Source organism: Cupressus sempervirens, chromosome 8 (genome assembly GCF_028749045.1).
Source record: "Cupressus sempervirens isolate cs-2001-9-10 chromosome 8, ASM2874904v1, whole genome shotgun sequence".
Lineage (NCBI taxonomy): Eukaryota > Viridiplantae > Streptophyta > Pinopsida > Cupressales > Cupressaceae > Cupressus > Cupressus sempervirens.
This window is the reverse complement of record NC_143125.1, coordinates 344,874,462-344,892,412: the sequence shown is the minus strand read 5'-3', so window position 1 is coordinate 344,892,412 and position 17,951 is coordinate 344,874,462. Positions and strand designations below refer to the sequence as shown.

Below are 17,951 nucleotides of genomic sequence, written 5' to 3'. Positions count from 1 at the left end.
GAGGCTAAAGCTTTTTGAAAAGCTATAAGATTTCATCTCATTCGAAAGGGCATTTTTAAGTGAAATGATTTTTTATTTTAATTTATATGTTTATTATTTTAGAAAAGTGATTTTCACATACACTTAAGATAAGGGGAATTTTATTATTTAATTAGAAGAGAGCATGTTATTTTAATTAAATAAACAAAGGATAAATTAGTCAAACTTTAGAATATAATTAAATAAGTGATTATGTGATAACTTGATCAAATATTAATGATTTTTATAATTATGCAAATTTCATTAGAGCATAATGTGGTTTATGCAAAATTTGGTTGGAGCATAATGTGGTCTAATGTATAGATTAGAAATACTTAAAAATGAGAGACTAAAATTGAGTGGTTACAATAGAATACCATATCCTCCAACTTGAATAACTAATTGTAAGCTAATTTTGGGTCGTATAGTTTCCTGATAAAGTAAACTTCAATTAAATGCAACTTTCTTCCATGGGGCACAAGGTTTAAAACAATTGACAATATCACAATGCAATAGTTAGATTACATTCTATTTTATAGAATTACTGATTTTTAAATGCTATATTGGCACAGATTTCTAAACAAATTAACGTGTTTTTAAAAACAATGAAGAATCTAGATTATTATGCTAGTGTCCAAATGCATTGAAGTCAATATTACTATCAAATCTTCTATTGTGCATATTTTAAACACTCAACTGAATAACCAATGATCATCCCTCTATTGAATTTTTTATAAGGAAAGAAAAATGGAGTTAATCAACATTATCAAAAGGTGTAAAGCAATTGTCAATCCTACCATGAAGAGTGAGATTAGCTTTGACTTTATGGAATTTCAATACGTGCTTCATATCAAAACTCCCGGTGTGCATAGCTAAAGAACTCAAGTGATCTACTAACCAGCCATCATATATATATATATATATATATATATATATATAGAACTAGCTCCATTTAAATCATCAAGAAGAGTGGATGGTTCAAAAGGGAGTGAAGAACTAGGGATGCTGTAATGAAATATATTGACTATGGCCAATTAAGTAAGAACTAAGGTAATTTAATTTATATACTCAGTAGTTGCTAAATTCACAAACTTGATTCTCCTCCATTCTTCAGTATTCACTTTCAGCATCTAAAAACTTAAGCTCGTTATTAATTATCAAGTTATTACTCTGATTCTACTTATATTCCATGGTTCAGTAAATGCAACAGATGAGCATAAAAATATCACAATGCATCTTATTTCATTAAAAATATTGTAATATTGTTTTCTTTGTTCTAACCTTGGCACTAATTTTTTGATACTTCAGACTTCTACTAAAATTGAAGTTTTTTACCAGGTACTATCTCCTAATGCATCAACTTACTAAACATCCTTCAGACTGGTAACCTTGTGGAGTTTTTCATTTCCAAGGAAATTTAACTTATCACTCCCTGACTATATTAGCCATTCCTTACCTTATAAGTGTCAGTCGATGCACACTTTAACCATAAGCAAGCTTTCACATGATCTATGACCATAGTATGTGAATGTTACAGAGCAGAAAACCACAACGTATCATATGTCAAACTACTATAGTATAAATCTTTGCAAGATTTCTATAAGTTAAGCCAAAGTAAAATCAAGTTTATTCCCAGGTGATCATCTCTGACTAAAAATGTGTAACAGATGGAATTTTAAAGGAAAAGGGAAAATGAGCCAACTTTGTCTGCATTAATGAAATTGAAGCTTCACAAATTCCATTAACCTTTAGACATTCAGATAGCAATGATGTAAGTTTCAGCCCACTGATTGTTGCACTTCATATTCTTATAGAATGGCCTAAGAATCATAACCAAGGAAGAGGAAAAGTGCCATTTTTTCAGAGAGGGCAAGGTCACAAGGTGAGAACAAGTTCTCAGGATATTTAATGCATGACTTTTAATATTCAAGCCGTATATTGTAAATATATGAGCACAGATATACTGATTTCCCCATGGACAAGTCGTAACAAATACTGTTACCAATTCTTAGCCAGTAAAATGTTTGATTAAAATACAATAGATCAATAACTATATCTTGAGACTAGAAAGTGCTATTCAAAGGAATAGGAACCATAGACCATTCATTAGAATATTACATGTGGTGGACTAAAATTTAGCCAAGTCTATGGTAGTGGTTTCACCCTCAGATAACTTTCGACCTTGTGGCCTCTTTGTTCAGCACCCACTATCGTATGCAGCTCCACCTAACAATTCAGGACCTCGAAGGCGAGGGTTGTTCTCAAAACTGCATAAAAAAATATGAATACATTAGCTTCTTGTCCATATATCAAGAAATGAAACAAATAATTGGATATTGATAGCCTCAAAGCACTGTATTTAGTCCACACCAACGTATACAATAATATAGCAAATTTTAATTACTTCACAAAAGTTTTACTGTTTGGAAAAATTCAGTCATGATAGCATAACTATAACAAAACTTGTATTAGAAAAACAGCATTGCTTGTTCTTCAGCAACAATGGATTAGAGTCAAAACCATCGGCCATACTCAAATTCCCTGGTGTAACATTCAACATTTCAAAATTACTCCAGGTGAGAGAAACTTGGTGAGATGTAAATTTTACAGAACAAGCATCGTTGCCAAAAATTTAGCAGTCCCTTTTGCAACCAACATATTCCCCTATTTTGAAGCTTCACGTGGAATGTTCCAGCAAGAATCAAACATGCATCTAAATGCAGTTCAGCTAACTAACATCGCCACTACCCAGCTACATAAAAGTTAAATTTTGTATATAAGAAAGATGCAGATATCTTAATACAGAGAGAACAAGTAATAGTTAAATAATAAATATTGTATAAATTTTGATGATGTCTATAAAAAAAGATGCAGAGATCTTAATTCATTAAGAATAGCTAATATTTGTTGAATCTGTTGAATACTCAGTACGGAGCAGTACATAGCTCGATTTTTTTCCTAAAATTCTCATGATTTAATCCCTAGAATCAATGTCCAATATGATGTGATGACAATAATACAACAGGGAGAGACTTGCATGAACTTCCCTGATACTGAAATGGCCATGATGAAGCACATGACTCTCAACACTAAAAATCATTTTCTTTGAAGAATCGATACATACAAGCCTGAAGAGTGAATACCTCTGCCAAACACACTGCAAATTAGGAGTAATACAGAATGGATAAAAATTGATATCACCTAATTGTTGTTACTATGAACCCAAAAATAATGATCCCTTACAATCATCTCCCCTTTCCTTAGTCCTGACATACACACTTAAACATTGTTCTACTGGTCCATTGCTAGCAATATCAGAATATTATAATAGATTTATATAAAAAATGGATGTACTCTTGCTGCTTTTTGTTAATCTCATCCATCTTTAAGATTGATTACAAACTGTGCTGTTTAGTTCTCCCAGTTAACAAGAGGGCGTTTCTCCAGAATACAACTGTCTACCTTGGCTGTCTGGGCATTGCAGGAACATAGGCATAGATGACACAGACTAATGGAGTAAAACAACTATGCCATGTCTGCCCAGATACCTTTCTGTAATTACATTTTTATTTTTTCCTACAAAATTTGAGATTTGCATATATAAAGAAGATAATGTTTAAAATGAGAATTTTGGTTGGTAACCAAAATAAAAGACATAATTATACATGTCAAATTGTATTTGATGGCCTTATAAATGCTAAGCTCCTAGAGTCCTACAATTTTCTCCTCTTTTCATAGTCCTGAGTCTCCTGGCATTAACCATTCTATGCCATCTAGCATTCCTCTAATCGTCCATCATAGCAATATCAGATTATTATAGTGGACCTACAGAAAATACAGAAGCCCTAATGCTGTTTTATGTCACTCTTGTACATCTTTATGTTTTGGAATTATTTAAAAATTACGCAGCTCAGTTCACCCAAAAAAACAAAAGAGGGCTTTGTTTTCAATGCTAACCTGTTCATCTCATCTGTCTGGCAAATGCACAACTAAGGCATGAATTGATATGAATTCAGGAAATGCAGCAGCTATGCAATGTGTGTAAAAATAATTATTTTAAATTGCACTTACAATTTTCTTAACAACCGGATACATAAACAGGAGTTTGGACTAGTAGCAAAAAAAAATCCCTTCTTTAGTGATCAAAAAGATCAAGCCGTAATTGCCAGTATTGTAACTCCATCCCTATTGCTAAATCCTAAATAATATACTATTCAATGACACTGCAATGGGAAGAAATTGAACCCGGTTTGAAAACCCTTTGACAATAATTAAGTGCCAAAAGCATGGTATTACTCTTCTTTGGTTGCCAATAAAAAATCTGCTTTCTATGGTATTGCTCAAATGTATGCTCCCCAACAAAAAATCTGCATGGCTTGGTAGTAGCAAGGAAAGTTCACCAATACCCACAAAAATCTGAAGTTCTCTTTGTTACAACTGAATTTCAAGTTTACAATCTAGGCAAGGACTTAAATAGAAGCTAACAAACAAAGCAGTGGAACAAGCTTAGTGTTTCTTATATGTAATATTAATGACAGATATACCATAGTTTCTTCATAAAATCCATATAATATCTTCAACCTTTGAAATTCCCAGGGATCTACATTATATTTCTGTGGTTGGCCTATGTTGAAAAATGTTGATTACTAACATAACCATTGCAATTAAAATAGTAAATATCCTCTCACTAAAAGCCCTTCTCATTCTAAAGCATTAACTTTATTGACTTCTTCAATAAGCATGTCCATCATCTAATGGTTGGATCATTAACATTTAGTGCACAGCTGAATTCTTTTCCATCCTAATACCAGCTTTACATTTACCTATTCTGATTTGAGAGAATACTCTAAGCAGACTTTAATGCTTTTAAATATGTTTGTCGAGTTTTTGGTGAATAAATGATAATCATTTTTCAATATTTGTTCATTTTGCCAAAAGGTTAATATCAAAAACTAAGACTTTCAAGAACACAATTTTTTTAACCCCACCATGTTCAAATAGCTTCAATGTTCTATTCAGCTACAAAGTGCTCCTAGAGATTTTATTGGTTAGGGAAGATGTGTGAACTTATTCTACTCCATGTTTAAGCATTTAATTGTAGACTGATTAACAGCTAGAAATTTGGTTTTAGTGAGCTGCAATAAGTTTCAGATGCTGGAAGCTTGTCTACATGCAATAGTGTTATGGTTGCGACAAGAAATCATTTCATGAAGAACCCACTACCACATCTTTGTAAGTTACAAGAGTAAGTGACAGTGCAAGTGCACATGTAGACCAGCTGAAGTACATCCAATGACAACTAGGAGCGAGGAGATTTTCTAGGGATGCTCAAAGAGATCACAAAACAACTAGAACCAGTCACACATGTCATTGTTATTACAAGGCATAGTTAGTGTCTAGTAACTATGTCTAGCTGTTGAGCAAGAAAACATGTACAAAGTTCAAGTATAGACGGTTGACAGCCTTTGACTAAGTTTGAGCAGCAATAGCTAATTATATGTGGTCGATATACATATGAAGTCATGTTTGATATGATATGTGGTATGTTCATGTCATGGTATTATCATGTTTTGGTCATATGGCTATTGGTAATCTATGTGGGAGCTAGCCAGTTGCAATTCCATGAAAGAGACATATCTAATTGCTTGTCTAGGAGAATGGACTGATGATGATCCAAGAAGGTGTGTTAAACTTAATTGGAGGTCATATGATTATGGATATAAATTGACCCCACAAAAAAAGACTTACTGTATTGGATATTTGGTTTCCTGTAAATAGAGTTGTTACGGTCCATTTGCTGATGGTTTTGCAGAAAGGGTTTCCCACATAAATCTTGTGCCTCATCCGCATTTGAGGGATCTGCGTTATTTCATGGTGTTTACTAAATTTGTTAAATGAATTGATATAGCAAATCTCAATTGTATTTGCACCCATGATCTCAAGGTCTTCCAATATCTCAATCTATCAGTCGACTGTAATAGAGATTAAGTTAACAGCATTTGATATCAAGGTATGATTCCTTGGTTGAAGACATATCATTTGGTGTAATAATTATACTTGTGTGGTGAAGATTTGCACTTTTAAAACGCCCAAGCAAACATTTGTTGCAATGTATATAACCAGTTTCAATGAAAGCCTTTGAAAATGAAAATACAAAGCACCTATATTGTTTGATTCATAGCAAGCATGTCACTATCTAAAATTGAGAGATTCATTGGTCAAAACCTCAGGTTATTGAAGGTAGAAAGAGATAAATGGATAGTGGTATCTTCTTTAATTAAGCCTAAAGGTATGTGTAATGAGGACTGGAATATACTGAATAAGAAAACTAGATGTACTATTTGTCTTTCATTCAGATTCTACATGAATGAATGTGTCAAAAAGAGCTACTTCGTATTTGTTATGGAAGAATATAGGAACCCTATATCAATAAAAAAAAAAAAAAATTCTTGAAAACGAAGTCAGATTCCTTGAAAATGAAATAGACTTTGAAATGGTCATCTCAAGTTTCAACACCTTAAATCCATTTATGAATTAATAAATGCCAATAGTATTCAAGACTCAACAAAGCAGATAAGTACATTTCTTGTTATTTTCCTCCCCTAATTCACAAAAAAAAAATATGATTATGACAATAAGTAATTGTTCTTCTCCCAAATTAAAATAAGCTGCAGGGGTTTTGTTAAGTGAAGAAATCAGGAGAAAACACATGGATGACTCTTCTGGTGACACCCTAACTGTAAGGGGTAGATCAAAGTATAGAGCGGGTACACAAAGGGGTAGTTGATACAAAGTCCAAGGACAAGTCTAAGTATCTTGATAAACCTAATGTGTGAACACTGGAAACTGTGCAAAGTGAAATCACATAAACCAATATAAGTCCACAAAGAAGTATGATCCCTCTAATAGATCCTCTTGGTGAGTATGCTAGTGAAGCTTCTGTATTGGCCAACATTGCTGGTGATGATTCTCAGTTGATTAACTCTGATGCATCATATTGGTACATGACTACTCTTAGGGATTGGTATTCCAAGTATAGAGTATTAGAGAGTGTGATGAAGGACAATTTTCCTTGATGACAACTCTTTTCAAATAGTTGGTTGAGGAAAGACTAAATCATCTTTCATGGATGGTTGAGTGAGGACATTTTCTATGTTTTGCATATACCAGGTTTGGCTGGAAATTTGATTTTTTTCTCTAAGATGATTGATTGTAGAGAGCATGTTATTTTCTATGGAAATGGTTGCAAGTTGTCTGGAGGTAATTTAGTGTTGGCTAAGGGAGTGTAGAATGGAACACTGTTTAGGTTGGATGCATGAAGTCCATGCAATTCAGTCTAATTTGTTGCATGGGAGAAGCCTGAAAAACATTGGTAGGTGAAAATATGGTGGGAGGTCTTTTTGTTCTCTTGTGTTTGAATTTTCTCAACATTGTGTAATGGAAAGAAATATAGGGTGCAATTTGCTTCAAGAAGTGCTAGAAGAAAGGAGATATTTAAAGTGTTCACAATGGTGTCTTTGGTCCTATAGATATGCACTCAATTGGCAAGCCCTAGTATAGTCTATTTCGCTGATGATTATCTAGACATGCTTGGGTGGATTTTCATTAATAAAAAAATCTCAAGTGTCACAAATTTGAGTTGTTCAAAGCATTTATAAAAAAATTGACAGATAAGAAGTTCGAAGGGAAAAATCTGAAGTGCATCAGAAGCTTAAGGAATTCAAAGCATTTATATAAAAAATAGATTGTTGGACTGATAAGAAGTTCAAATTGTTAAGATCAAATAATGGTGGAGAGTTTTACATAGAACAATAATCTAGATACTGAAACACAATAGAATGGCTGAAAGGTTAAATGGAAACTTGCTGGATCAGTTAGAAGCCTATTAAACCATGTCAGTCTGGACAGGAATATTGGGCTGAGTTGTTTAACATTCTTTGTTACTCAAAAAAATTAAACTTCTTGTCATGCTCCCACATAGGGAGAACTCTTATCAGTGACAGAGGAGGGAGAAAATAATAACATCACATGAGGAAGGTGCCAATCAGCTAATCAAGCAAAAATGATGATCAGACTCCAGTAATAATAATAATCAAGCCACAGAAAACAGCGATTAAAGATTACTAGCCATCGAGGCAATTACAAATAATAATTAGGTTGATTAGAAGATCCGAAGGGATGCGATCAAGAAGGGAGAAATAAACAATTAGTTTGCATTTAATAAAGAGGCATGTCACCTCTCAAGGATCACCACTCCCCAGGAAACAAATGAGATATAAAAGGATGAGGATAGTAGGAGACATTAGTAGAGAAATAAATACATTCAGCAGGTTATATCATCAGCAATCGAACAAATGTAGCAGACCTTTACATCTGCAACCAATTACCAAGAAGTATAAGGATGAGTCACCATCACCACCCAAAAGGACACGTTTATAAGATTGATCACACTCAAATCCATGAATTTATCTGCAGATCAGCAGACCGATATTCTATCAGATCTATGATTTTCAGCATCCATCCTATTTACAAGTGATTGTGAGATATCTATATACATGCATTTGTGAATAATAGGTAATGCTGATACGAATAATACAATATAGAATGTTCTCAACTGTCTGCAACCCACTTGTGGGAAGGGTTTAAGGTGTAAAAGGAGGGTTGAGAGGGTCATGTAAGGAGGCCAAGAGAGCACTTAAATCTTGTAAGAAGGCCAAAAGAGCACTTGCATCATGTAAGGAGGCTAAGCAGGCATTCCTAGAGAAGCGAGAAACCCCCTTACAGTCTTAGCCCAAATTCTGCAAACTGGCATGTCACTTTCGGAGGATAAGACATTGCTAGGGATAGTATATGACTATGCTAGGCATGTCTCTTTATTATGCTTACATAATGTTATGGATAGTATATGATTATAATATAATATTATCTAACTCTAATCTTTTAATAGAGATATATGAACATATATTTGTACACGTTTAATTTATGATTGCAGGATCCAAATCCACGATCACAATATTTCAGGAATATTTACTTGGTAAGATGTAACTGCAACCCTGATTTGTTGCAATTGCAATTCTAGGCAAAATTCAAAGGCAAATTAGGAAGGGGACATCACACTTCTACTCTTACATTTCAAGAGAAGACACCATTAGTGATGTAGACAAATAAGAAGTCTGATGTAACACACTTAAAAGGGTATTTAACTGTGAGGCACTTGCTCATGTAACAAACAAGAAATAGTCGTTGTTAGACTTGTAAGCTGAAAAGAGCATTTTCAGGTATAGTGTGTATATGAAAGGCTACAAGATTTTGAATCCAATATCTACTTGAGGGATGTTATATTCATGGAACTTAAGAGTTACGTCCTAAGGAGAATGATCAAATATAAAGAAAAGCAGTAGGATGCAATTTGAATATAAATTAGAGTAGGATGCATCTGCAAATGCACAAAGGGACTATGGATGGAGAGGATGTAGAAACATCTAACACAACCTTTGAATAACACAGTGCAAATGTAATGGGATGTCTAGTAACTATGATGACATCTAAAAGATAATGGAAATCACCCTTAAGGTATAGTTTACCAAATTTACAATGTGCTGTTGTTCTAACTTGTACCAATGACAAATCAAAGTCTATAGCAGAAGCTCTCTCTTCTAAGGAGAACAAGTCTTGAAGAGATGCAGAAAAAAGACTTCGGAGTTAGTTGATCTGCCAGGTAGAAGAAAGCCCATAGGCTATAAGTGGGTGTTCAGAAATCAATCTAGAGAAAGTGGTATATTGACAATGTTAAAGGCAAGGTTGGTGGAAAAGGGTTGTTCCTAGGTTGGTAGAATAGGTTACATGAGATCTTTTCTACTATGGCTAAAGTTGTACTCCACTAGAATGTTGTTATCCATAGCTGTGTTGTATGACTTTGAAGTGAAGCTGACAAACATCAGATTACATTCTTGCATGGAGCTAATGATGAAGTTTTTAATGATTTTACTGAAGTGGGAGAAGGGAAAAGAGCATCTATGTTGAAAACTAAAAAGGTCTGTATATGAATTGAAGTAATCATTGTATTAGTATCAAACATGTTATTCATATGCATCAGATTCTTGGAACTGAGTTTAGCAAAAAGTAGCAATGATCGTTATGTGTACTACAAACAAGTTGAGGATCATGTTTTAATTATTTTTCTATATGTAGATAATATGTTTAAATAACATTGGAAAAAGTAAAACATTGACTGAAGAGCTCAATCTTTGTTGTCTGACAAATTTGATATGCAACATCTAGGTGCATCAAGGTTCATAGTTGGTATGAAAATATGTAGAGAGAGAGTTAGCAGGAAGCTGGTTGAATCAAAGAAGCACCTTCAATCTGTTTTGTGGTAATTTAGCATGCCTGAGTAATCTTCTAGGTATCTCTTTATTGACATGCACTAAACATGAATTTGGAACAATTTCTTAAGTCTATGGATGCTTTTGAGGATGTGTAATATTCCATATGCAGCAAGTGTGGCAGGAAGCCTTTGTATGCAATGTTCCATATACAAGTGCAGTAGGATGCCAGACACCGCCCAATCAAGTAAAAATTCTAAGTAGGTTCATATCAGAACCTAAAGAGAACACTGGATTCAGGGTAAAAGAGTTTTCAAGTACTTGAAAGGAACTCCAGATTACTATTTGTGCTCTTTAGGTTCTAACATTGTTGACAAAGTATTGAGCATATAGGGATTAATTGATTTTCATTCAGCTAGAGATCTGGATATCCAAAAGTCAACATGTAGATAATTTATTTGGCAGAGCAGCAAGTTGGATAAGTAAGTGACAGTAGACAATTGTGTTGTCCACAATTGAAACACTGTATATGATATCAAGCACTCTATAGCAGACTGTAATGTTGTTTTTAGAATCGTGTTTGTAAATTATAACACTTAACATGCAATTTGTCCATCCAAAATTCCTGTTTACCATACTAGAACTAAACACGCGTATATTCAATGTCATTTTGTCAGGAAGAAGGTTGAGAAAAAGACTATTAATTACTACTAAGTTCTTGTGGTGAAGGATGCAATGGATTTATCCCTTTCCTCTTCATCAGTTATCTTCTTAACTTATATCATAAACTCTCCTACGATAAATATCAAGTGGGAGAATATTACAAGAGTGTTCTAGAATCTATTCACCTCTACAAATTTCTTGGTAAGTATTCTCACGAGAGAAGAAGTATAAAATTGCTTTAGATCATGTTTAAGCGCTTGATCCCAAACTACTAAAAAGCTACAAAATTATTTGCAATAAACTGAAGTGAATTCCCAGAGTCCATAATTTGAAATGTTATTGCTTGCTTCTTTTGTATCAACATCTTGGATCATACTCCATGATCCATCATCAAGATAGAAGACGGCTAAACATAAGATGACTGGTTGCAGGCATGGACAGGCTTAAAAAGAAAGTAGAGGAGAGGGGAGATCACACGAGGTTTAATGTGAAGGAGACTAGAGAAAAGAAAAGGATAAACACTGTAGAAAAGAGACATAGAATAAAAAAATGAATAGTAAATATATTACTGAGGCATAGAACAAAATCAATCTTAGCTAAACAATATAAAATAAAAATAAAAAAATTACAAATAAAAATATTAAAAATAAATTTAAAAATATAAAAAGTGATACAAAAAAAAAACCAATAGATTAAAAAGAATCAGTAAAATTGACAAAAGAAGTAATTACAACAAAATTAAGATAGGAAATTGCTCATATAGCACAATAATAGAAATAATTAAAACTATGTCAAGGCCTTGGCCATTTACTGATCAAAAATAATAATAATAATAATAATAACTATATATTAAAAATGCTATAAACAAGAGAAAAGGAAAGGTAATTAGCATAAAAATATAACGAAACAATTAATATTTAAGACACAAAATCCATACAATGAACCAAAAGAAAAATTATAAAACAATGAAAAAAATTAGCTACCACTAACTAAATAAGATAAATATTAATTTTATATACATTATATTTATAACCCCACAAAACAAATGCATGCCTAAAAAGGGGGAAAAGAATCAAACTAAGACTTTAAAATAAGTAAGATATTAATAGAAGTAAGGGATTTAAAGGACGAAAACATAATAATAATAATAAAATGCTATTGAGGTAAAAAAAATAGGTGACAAGCACACAAGAAAAACTTAATTAAGAACCAAATGAAGGCACCAGTTGATAAACATCATGAAGTAATAAATAGGAAAGAAGGAATAAGAAAGAGGAAGGAGAAAGACAAAACAAAGGCTGGTTAAGAAATAACAAAAGAGAGGAGCTTCAAAAAAAAGGAGACAGGGGAGAGCTCAAGGAAAACAAGTAAAAGGTCTCAGGGATACCATTTTAAGGAGGGGGCATGGTTTTAAGGTTAGAAAGAAAGAGAAACCAAGAGACAATTAGATTCCAACTGTCCTCTCTATAAGGTTAGTGAGATGCCTATCTATAGCAGTGGATGCCTTGAGTTTTCTTTTGAAGAAGTTATCTTCTTTGAACAAGATTTGAGTGTTTTCTAGATATATATGATGACCGGTAGATAGAGTGTGATCAGCAAGAGTAGAATTGACAACTTGGACGTGCTTAATGTCTGCACTCTGCTCTTTGATTCTAGTGTAGAAAGAACATCCTGTTTCACCTATATAGAGAGTGCCACAAGAACCACTTTGCAGACACCAGAGTCAATGAAGAAAGGCTTTGAGAAAGGGGATCCAATTTTGTCTTTGTTATTGCAACCTATAGTTGGTGATGGTTGTAGTGCAAGATGATGTGTACACAATTCAAGAATAACAATCAATAGGCCTTGACAGTATAAAAGATCAATAGGTTTTGACTAAGTGTGAGTAACAATGGCTGAGTATATGCCGTGTTTATCTATCTCGAGAAGTTATGTCGAATTAATATGCAGTCTGCTTGTGATAAAATAAAAAGGATGACAAAGGTATGATAAAAGTCGAAGAGTTAAAATTCCATGAGAACAGCTATATATATATCTGCTTGTATAAGTAGAATAGGCTAATGATAATCAGCGAAGTGTGGTACACATAGTTGGAGGTCAGATGATATTGCCTGCAAATTGAAACTCGACAAAGGAGACTTGTAGTATTGGAAACTTGAATTTCTATGAATACAGTTGTTGCTGTCCTTTTACTAGTGGGTTGTCTCAAAAGAATTTCCCAGGTAAATAATCCATCTCGTGTATTTATCGTTCAAGTACTGTTTCATGTTGTTTCCTTACTTTGTGAAATAAATTGATACAACAAACCAAAATTGTTGTGTTCCAATATCCCAATGTATCAATCAACCATAAAAAGTTTTCAGTTCACAGCACAGATCAAAATAAGAAGGTGTGCAATATGCTGGCATTTTTTACATAGTAAATACAAAATTCACTACTTATTAAAGCCAAAGGAAATCACAACTTTTTCTTGGACTAGGACCATAATTTGACAATTTGTTAACAATAGAGGAAAGAAAGATAATTCACCTTAATGGCTTTGAAAGGAAACTTTCGGCAACTGACACACAAGGTCCCAAATAAGATTCAAACATTTGAACTGTGATAAAGTTGTGATTTTCACTGGGATTTCTTTAAACAACTGACAAATCTGTCTAACTATTAAACCCACACTTGGGTTTTTCAAAATCTCAAATGTATGTATCATATGGTTTACAAACTTAGGTTCATATCTTGCAGGATTTAATGGGATTTGCAGCCAAGTTTCCTGTTTTCCTTTTCCTGACATTTCTATTGGCATAAGGGTTATAAATTTTCTTCATAAATATTTTGTACAATAATTTTCAGCTTACCTCACACAGAGTGGATACCAAGTTGCTAAGTACCTACAATAGAACTTGAGAACAATATGAAATCAACTGACTTGACGCTAGAAAAATATACCAAGCAGCCACTTAGTCTTTTTAAGAGTAAAGGGAGCTTCAGTAGATTGTTCCATCTCATAAAAGGTAAAAAACATTTAACTTACATAGAAACAGAATATCCATTGCCACCACTAGCTTAATCTCAGCTATTATTTTTCAAACATCAAATCTATATTTCCAAGGTGAATAACAGCATTTACCAACTACCTTCATCGGGTCTAGTCAGCATTTTAAATGCATGATTGGGTTCATTGAGTCTAACGTGGAACATGCTTGATACTATGAGCTTGACAGCAAACAAGGTACGCAGTGGCAGCTTTCATACTCAATTTGCTAATTATGAGAATCAATTAAGAAACCCAGGATTCCAAATTCCTCGGAGAGCAGCAAATAAGAAATAGATATTTCAGAAAAACTACAATTGCAGTGAGTTCTAATTTCTTGTTCACTCACTTAACCTTGTAGGGACCTAACTACCTGGAACAAAAAATGAAACCCATGCAAGACAAGAGAGAAGTCACACTAAAAACCAAGCTAGCAACAGCATGAATCCTAGGAAAATGATATGATAACACCTATCAAGATATATTAAGAAAATGACAAACATAAGCTAAGGATACCAAGAATAAATTCCTAATTCCCTTAAAAAATATTTAAATCAAAGTATATGGCTCCATCTATTGTTGTTCCACTACGAGGTTATGGTATCAGAGCCTCAGGCACAACACCACATATCTCAAGTCGCAACTCAGTTCATGAAATCTTCAGATGATTCAAACCAACAAAGCTTAGACAACTTATTTTAAAGCTGAATGCCCACAAAACAATCATCTAAACCAAAGAAGAGTACACTTCAGCCAAATGAATAATAACTTATCTCATATATTCACTACTAAAGTAATAAATGACAGCAGAGTAAGAATTAAAAATAAAGTTACTCAGATAACCGAAATACTCTGATCTTTTTCCTACACAATGAAGGAACAAGCCCATTCAACTATTGTCTATATAAATTGGTCAAGTAGAGTAAATGCTACGAATATCTCAGTATTTCAACAAATAACTCATGAGCAAACTGAGAACTGAAATACTAGGAAAAACCTTGCCAACAGTCTATAGAAGCACTTGCCTTCAATGAATCAATAATATAACTTCTTTTATCTAAATCTCAATATTCTAAGAGTTAATCAATAAAACATGCTCCGGAATTGATTAAAGCCAACAGTGCTTACAGTACATGCATGATAATGTAACTATTGGCAAGCAAAAACAGAACATCTGCAAATCAAGATTAGATTGACTCTGTAGTCACAAACCAAAGCTGGAGTTATTACTTCCAGTAATGCAACCTTATAACTGGAATTAAACTGAAAAAAAAATTGTTTAATGAAAAAAAAAATTGCAGTAAGTAATCTTTCACTCCAAAGGGTAGAAGAAACATGTACAGAAACAACAAGCAAAGGACACATAAAGCCCAGAAAGATATATAATAATTTGGGTACCACGCAGTGCAAAGAATATTCTAAATGCTAGTTACTAATAAAATGGTAAGAGAAAAGCATCCTCACTTCTTTAAAGGGAAGTGCTCAAATGGTCCAGTGGTCGGGATAGTTCCACACAGATCGTTATTTGAAACATCCCTGCATTACAGATTAAACCATCACATAAACAAATGAATACTGTTATCATTCATTCTCCATTGTACAGAGTCAATAAACAATAAGAAAGAAATATATACTTACGCGACTTTGAGTGTTGGAATTGAAGCAAGTTCTCTGGGAATTTGTCCAGTTAGCCAATTGTTGTTAAGACGTCTGTTTGGCCAAAATAATAAGAAAATCAGGAGATTTTAAAAAAATAATAATAGACAATCCACCTCAGAAAATAATTTATTATTGTATTTGTGAAATTTGAAACAACACGCAAGTTTTTGGCATCACGAGTATGCATTCTGAACGGAAAACAGCTTACAGAAATACAAGCGACTTCAATTTCCCCAGTGACCGAGGAACATGACCCGTGAGATTATTATTGTACAAATCCAGGCTGATAAGGCTCTTCAGATTGCCAAATTCTTCTGGTATACTTCCTTCAATTCGATTTTTGTAAAGCTCCCTGCAGTCCAGGGAAATGGATTTTTTTATTAAAATAGTCCCAAAACCCAGTTCAGATCATCATCAAAATATCATTTGCTTTATTTCCAAGGATTTACACATCTAATCTCTCAGTGACCTTTATTTTTCTATCCTACCTATATCGGACAGACATAAAACAGGCTTCATACTTGTAATCAGACATTAATAACGACCCCAAAAAACTATCTGTAGCATCCATTTTGTCCTGAAGAATACGATCACCTAAACATAATACTACGTGAAAAGTTGGCTTAACAACGACTCCTAACCTTTAAGACCAGTGATCTACCAAAAAGAGAAGTGCAAACCAACAGGATTCAAATCTGAAAAAATAAGTCTTACAAATACTGTAAGTGCTCGAGCTTTCCAAGGTCGGGCACCAGATGACCAGAAAGATTTGAATTGCCTAAGTCCCTGCATAGAAGAAATATATTAGCAGGGGTGCCACCCAAAACCATCTGAAGGAACAACTTTTCATATAAATTACCCTCAATGAAAACCCATCTCTTGTTTTGATGTCAACTATCAATCCAAGTATTCATTTTGTCTAATTATACTTAGAAATAAAACCAAACACAGAAGATTCCAGATCGTAGACAAATCTGTTTTTAAAAATCAATATCAATATGGTCTGCATGGATTGCAAAGGACACAAGAGTATAAGAGAAATGGGACTGACACTCTGGTAACATGGTTATCCTGATTGCATGTGATGTGGAACCATGTGCAAGGATTGACAAGTGTAGGATCCCAGCTTTGCAAAACATTGTCTGGATCTGATAAACTCCTCCTGAACGCATGCAGCGCATCTCCTTCTGAATTAGACGAAAGGCATGGCCTCGCACACAACCCCACCACCATCAAAACTGCAATCAATTTCCTTAGGGAAAGAGCCACTGAGTCCATTCTCGTTCTCATATTCATCTGCGTTCCAAATTCCCTGCCTTCTTTTATGACCCAAATCTCCTTAGACCTCGAGCTCATCAACAAAGGGCTTAAAAACCTAAAAGGATTGATTTGAAACAGCCAAACTGCGATCTATATGGGATAGCCTCAACCCACATTCCAGGTAACCCCCCAACGCTGTTCGTCAAGATTCAAAGTCCACCGAGACCCGAATCAAACACGTCATCCCACTCCCCATAAAAACACGAACCTTCCGCATTCAGTAACCCCAAAAAGCACGGCACCTCCCTGGTCAATCCTCTCCCATTAAGTTCACAATCAATCCTCTCCCATTAAGTTCACAAGACTTTACTGTTACTGTAAATTGACTTTGGAATTATTTTAAAACTTGCAAAAAGACACATCCATTTTTAACCGATTCCCTCACCCACCTCCCTTAATTAACCACGAATTGCACATATCATCAAGTAGGTATGGTGTATGACACTGTTATGGCAATGCCCAAAAACCACAATCCTCAAATTTCATACATCTTAACTCACAAGACAAGACCGATTGAGGGAAAACGACAAATCGATTCTCACAGAAACAACCATGGCGAGAGCTCTATGACATTTTCTAATGCCGCCTAATTCATGGGCCCTCACGGGAAAATAATTATTACCTCAAAGTACAGACGGCCGGCCTTCGAAACAAGATTAATTATGCTCGCGAGTCACGAAATTGTCGAGGCGGGGGGCAATTGTTGGTACAGCAGCCTGCTGGGGAAAGTTGAAACCCACGCAATTTCTATATTATTAAACGCCTATTACACGGACTGTGTGGGGCACCATGCATTTGCTTCCCCTGGTCAACGCATTTGGGGCATGTCTATTCAACTTTAAAGCTCTCGTAACTTTGATGGAATGCAGAGTAACAAAAACCCAAATCTTCGTTGGACAGAATATACCTTACAAACAAAAAGTAACGCATAGGAAAAG

General features: G+C 34.2%; 1 protein-coding gene across 1 annotated transcript; it reads right to left on the bottom strand.

Annotated features, from left to right (window-relative positions):
- Nucleotides 1-1,920: 1,920 nt before the first annotated feature.
- LOC149542747 (leucine-rich repeat protein 2-like) lies at nt 1,921-17,079 on the bottom strand. Its single transcript, XM_089797638.1, has 6 exons — nt 16,745-17,079; nt 16,408-16,479; nt 15,902-16,045; nt 15,673-15,744; nt 15,499-15,570; nt 1,921-2,285 (listed from the first exon to the last, which is right to left on the bottom strand). Exons 1-6 carry the CDS (start codon nt 17,047-17,049, stop codon nt 2,216-2,218), a joined length of 735 nt encoding a protein of 244 aa, XP_089653764.1. The 5' UTR covers nt 17,050-17,079; the 3' UTR covers nt 1,921-2,215.
- Nucleotides 17,080-17,951: the final 872 nt, after the last annotated feature.